Here is a 5,829-nt window from a genome sequence, read left to right on the forward strand (position 1 = left end):
TGTGTGAGAGCGTGTGTGTGTGTGAGTGAGTGTGTATGCGTGTGTCCGTTAAATAGAGTGTACTGTATGTGTGTGTGTGTGTGTGTGTGTGTGTGTGTGTGTGTGTGTGTGTGTGTGTGTGTGTGTGTGTGTGTGTGCGTGTGTGTGTGTGTTAAATAGAGAGATTAAGATTAGAAGAGGATTATACTAACAACCGGGGCATTGAATCAGTCACGTCACTGCTAATACTGATGAGTCATTAACCTCTCAACATTATATATGTTTGCATCGGTGTGTGTGTTGTGATCCTGAATGATGAAACAGACAGAGGGAAGGGCCCAAGGCACTGGAAAAAATGACAAGTATCACATACACATACACAGTACACACACACACACACACACACACAGGCCTGCACAGCAGTGCACACACGCACGTATGTGCAGTCGCGCACCTGACATGGAGCTCCAAACAAACATGGAGTAAGATCATTGACATAGTGTACCGTGAATCACACGCCAACTGGCATTAAGAGGACCACACAGAGAAATACATCATTAAAAGCAGCAGCTCACGTTGTGTCTGTTTCCCAGAGTTTGTTTGTTTGTTTCCCTCGGTATCATCCCTCTTTCTTGTTCCCCCAAAACAACTTGAACGGAGATTTTTTCTTTGGCTTGTCTTTCTTCAGGTCTGACAAAGGAGGGTGGTTTAGGCAGGGGAGGGGGAGGGGGAGGTATTGGGGGAATTGATGGGGGCGATAGAAGACGATTAAAAAATTAGAGACGAGACAAAAACGGCAGTCGAGGTCAGGAACACTCATCATCTTCACATGATATGTGCAAGCAGTAATCAATGCACAAGCCAAAGCAAGCAAATTCTTTCTACAGAAAACCGTAAGAACTAAGCAACACGCACACTATCTATATATATCTATATATATCTATACACACACACACACACACACACACACACACACACACACACACACACACACACACACACACACACACACACACACACACACACACACACACACACACACACACACACACACACACACACACACACACACACACACACACACACACACACACACACAATGAAATCAGTTCCCTGAGTGGGAATGAACTGAGAAACTTTTATATTAACTTTTTGAATACATTAAATCTAAATGGCTATTCTTTAGCCTGCGGTCGACGTTCACTCGTGGTAACATAACGACCTTACGCTGGAGCTCAATAAATCTCCTCAATTTCAGCCCTGCTTTCCTCAGTCATGAATTGCAAATTGGGCGAAGCTTTAACTCTGTTCTATCGTAGGGTCAAATTAACCAGCTGCATTATCCATTTGGCTAATAGGAACTCAGCTGACGAAAAAAAGAGGGGTAACATTTTTTTGTTTGATGCTTTTTCCATTAGCAGTCATTAGATCAAATGAGATGCAAACATCGCCCAGAAGCACCTTCAACACACACCTACACACACACCCACACACCTACACACACACACACGCACGCACACACACACACACACACACACACACACACACACACGCACACACGCACACACGCACGCACACACACGGAACATGTCCGTTTCCTAAAATCCACAACAGGAGAATTCTATCTGCGTCAATTAGAGAGGTTCATGATGGAAGTCCAGCAGCAAATTGGATATCGTCGCTGTCGGCTGGAAACCTTGTATGTCCAAAACCGTCCCCTTTTTCATTTGTTTTAGATTTAAAAAGTGAAAATAGCCCGTCTACAAGCTCACAACGCGTCGCATAGCGGCACATTGTGAGCTTGTAGATCTGCTATTTTCACTACTTTTTGTGTGACACTCTGGTATGACAAAGCAGGGCACTACTTTACAGGGAAAAACATAAAAAAGTTGAAAAGATACAAGGTGTCTGCCCGACAGCAACGATATATCCGAAGCCAACTAAGCGGAGGTGACAGAGAGGTTGTGATGCCTAATGGAGACTCACCGAACGTCTGCATCATCTTGTTAAGCTGCTCGTCCTCCTCGTCCTCCCTGGGAAAGGTAAGAGCACGCTACAATTAACACGCTAATACATGGGTCTTCAACAGGGGGTCCTCAGAGTTACTAAAGGGGGTCCTCCAAATCTTTGAGTGATAGAACTTTTTTTTTGCCTTTTTTATGTTAACCACTTGAACCCTAGTGTCCATATTCTGAGAACTTTAGCCAAAAATAGCAGATCTACAAGCTCACAACGCCTCGCAGCTTGTAGATCGGCTATTTTCGGCAAAGGGCTTTGGTGTAGAGGGGAAAAAAGAGCAGACTAAGTACAGAGTGAAAGGTCAAGTTTATTACCGGTAAGTACTGACGGTTCAAGTGGTTAAATATCTGAAAACACAAATTGACATGAATCCAAAATACACTGACGATTGTGCTGTCAAACAATGAATGAAACTATATGGAATCTATGATAAGGTTGTGGGGGTCCCTGCATCATCTCCCCCTCAACAAAGGGGTCCTTGGCCTGAAAACGTTGAAGACCCCTGAGCTAATAGATGGCAAAATGCACAGAAAGAATGCACAATGCATTATTAGAGAATATCACAAAATGCACAGAAAGAATGCACAATGCATTATTAGAGAATATCACAGTGTTATGGCTCTGGGTTTAGAGTAGCCTCGTACCCGCCCCTCTTCCAGAAACCATTTCATTTGTTTCTCCTCCTGGATAACGGAAGTTGGTCGTTTACTAGGCTAGGTTTAGAGCGGTGTAGCGATGACTCCAATCAGTAGGGTAAGGTTCAGAGGCTCACAGGGAGTGCAAGTTAGTGCCAGAGTAAAGTAACCATCATAAATAAGTTTAGCATAGTGAGAACAGGGTTCTTGTCATTGAATTAGGGTGTGATGTTAATTTTCCTGGGCTCACGCTGAACCAGTGAGAGTGTGTGATTGCCTAAACCTGTTAAATATTTAATGAACAACACACTGTGGGATGGGCCTTCTGGCTTTCTGGGAAAAATCCCTGGTTGTGGTCCAATAGGGGCCGTAGTGGCTCAGGAGGTAGAGTTCCAACCCAGAGTTAGTGTCGACAGTGTTCTTGAGCAAGACACCAATTGCTCCCGATGAGCAGGTTGGTGGCGCCTTGCATGGTTTCCTCTGCCATAGATGTATAAAGTGAATGTGAGTGTGTGTGTGAATGGGTGGATGTAATGCACATTGTAAAGCGTCTTGGATAAAGACACCATTTACAATAGTGTATCCTTCCTACGCTATTCTAGCACCATGCACAGACAAGACTGAAAACAGTGGGCCAATGCCAAATTAGAAATACATTTAGAAATGTTGTGCATGTGTGTTTCTTTTGGTTTGTACCATGCACGGCCCATTCCAAATTAAGCCAGAGTTGTGCTGCAGTGATGTGTAGGCTACCAAAATAGCAGATCTACAAGCTCACAACACGTCACACTGTAACAATGCCATGGGAGATTGGAGACACACACACACACACACACACACACACACACACACACACACACACACACACACACACACACACACACACACACACACACACACACACACACACACACACACACACACACACACACACACACACACACACACACCTTAGCCGGTCTTCGTCCAGATTATCAATGATGGCATTTCTGTCATCGACGATCTCAAATAGCTTCTTCATCAGCTCGTCCTCTCGCCTCCGGTCCCACGATGTCTTTAAATGTTCTGCACGTAGACAAACATTTTAGCCGTGTAACAGCTCTGTTTAAAATCATTCATCTGACCATTTGTTACGCGTGGCTTTGAAAGAGTTTAGCCACCTATAAAAGGGTCTGTCTGTCTGATCGTCTGGACCGATCAATGTATCTAGTGCACACCGCCACTAATGTAGAACCTCATTAATTTGTTTTCACATGTGTTCTATCCCTTTTGAAATATTTCACTTGAATCAATATTATAATGGATGTCAAGGTGGCTGGAAATGTCTAAAATTGGCTGGGAATTTATGATGATGATGCCATCGATACTGAACCTCATCAACTGTTTGCCTGTCTGCCATAACGTCACAGTCACCCCAAGGCCTGAATCTTCTGCTATCTTATATAAATCGTCTATAAGAGGGTCATAAATAACATGAACGACATACACATGAACCCAGGCTGTTAATAGGCCCCATCTTGTTTGACTTCAGATTATTCTATTATCTGAATTATTCTATTATCTATATTCGATTAATCTATGAGATTAATTTAGATCATAAAATGATAGTGATACAAGGTAATAAAGCACACATTTATGCCAAATGCTCAAAACAGACACCAGCTGTCAAAAACATAACATTTGGTTTTATAATGGAGGGGTGGGGACATCATGTGATCGTCATGTTAAACTAATAATATATTCCCTCTGTCTGGGTGAAACCTCCAATGTCCAAAACTGTTACCTTTCAGGATTTAAGTTAAAAAATAGCAAAGGTTTCAGATCGGCAAGCTCAAAACGTGTTGCTTCACGCTGCGTTTGGAGCCTTTTGTGTGACACTGTGGTATGATCAAGTAGGGCAGGGTTCCCCAATAGGCGGCCCGCGGGCCATTTGCGGCCCGCGGGGGGCTACTGTCTGGCCAGCAACAACACTAGTATATCGTCGTTGTCGGGTGGAAACCTCGCATCTCCAAATTTGTATGTTCTTTCGCAAAGTAAAGCCCTGCTTCATCATACAAGGCTGTCACACAAAAGTAATGAAAACAGCAGATCTACAAGCACAAAACTTGTAGATGCTTGTAGATCGGCTGTTTTCACTAGTTTAAATCATTTTTAAAATGATAAATGCAAAACAAACGGTTTTGGACATACAAGATTTTCACCCGACAACGACGATATATCTGAACTGTCGCTGGAGTAGCGGGAACGCCACCGTCACCCCCTGCAAGCGGCCCTCGGCCTGGTACCCTAGACATAATTCGGACCTTGGGGAAAACTATCTGGGGAACCCTGAAGTAGGGCATTCATGTAAATATAAGTTTCTCTTCACCTGGTTTGTCCATGAGTCTTCGAAGCTCCTGTTCAACTGTGGGCTGATGTTCCTCCAAGTCCTGGTTTTTCGCTCTACATGCCCAAACACAGAAAGAGAGAGATTCTCAAGATGCATATACTGTATAAAAAAGTTGGAGCACATGGGCGCTCGGGTGGCATACAGCTTTGTCGAGCATCTATTAGGCCTGTCACAATTATTAGATAATCGTCTAATCGCAATTATTTTACATAATGGGAATTATTCTGTCATAATCGTTTACATGAAAAATGTTCAAATGTTCATTTAAAAAAAATAGTGGAAATAGCAGATCTACAGGCTCACAACACGTCGCGATGGGACGCGTTGTGAGCCTGTAGATCGGCTATTTCCACCATCAATGTACTTATCTGCCATGTCACATGTGCAACCTCAAAGCCTAAAAGGCAAACAGAAATGCAATTGTCAAAACACAATTAATCGTTGAAATGGACAATAATGCTTTTATGGATAAAAAAAAACCTTGACCTATTTTTTGGAGGCTAAATACAGTACCAAGTGATTTACCACAGAATTCTCCTTTAAGTAGCCTATAAAATAATGGTAAAAGTGGTTAAAATCTAGAGTGACAGATGCGTTCAAGGTCTTAATTGGGTTAATGATCATATTCACATAGACCAGTTCATGACCATACTCCCATGTAGATGTAAACCAGTTCATGATTGTACATGTAAACCAGTTCACATGGTCATATACTCACATGTAGACCAGTTCATGATTGTACATGTAAACCAGTTCATATGATCATATACTCACATGTAAACCAGTTCATGATTGTACATGTAAACC

General features: G+C 42.8%; 1 protein-coding gene across 1 annotated transcript in view; it reads right to left on the reverse strand.

The window, feature by feature from the left end:
- Positions 1–316: 316 nt before the first annotated feature.
- The window catches only part of LOC308282349 (MICAL-like protein 2), a gene marked incomplete at its 5' end in the record, with an annotated part of 20,991 nt that continues 15,478 nt past the window's right edge, over positions 317–5,829 (reverse strand). Inside the window, 4 exons of the mRNA XM_080722696.1 lie at positions 317–669; positions 1,966–2,012; positions 3,584–3,698; positions 5,002–5,075. Of these exons, the coding sequence (XP_080578822.1) occupies positions 599–669; positions 1,966–2,012; positions 3,584–3,698; positions 5,002–5,075 (307 nt within the window). The 3' untranslated portion in view covers positions 317–598. The remainder of the gene's footprint in view (positions 670–1,965; positions 2,013–3,583; positions 3,699–5,001; positions 5,076–5,829) is intronic.

Source organism: Nannobrachium achirus (genome assembly GCF_963921795.1).
Source record: "Nannobrachium achirus genome assembly, chromosome: 3".
In the NCBI taxonomy this organism is placed as follows: Eukaryota; Metazoa; Chordata; class Actinopteri; order Myctophiformes; family Myctophidae; genus Nannobrachium; species Nannobrachium achirus.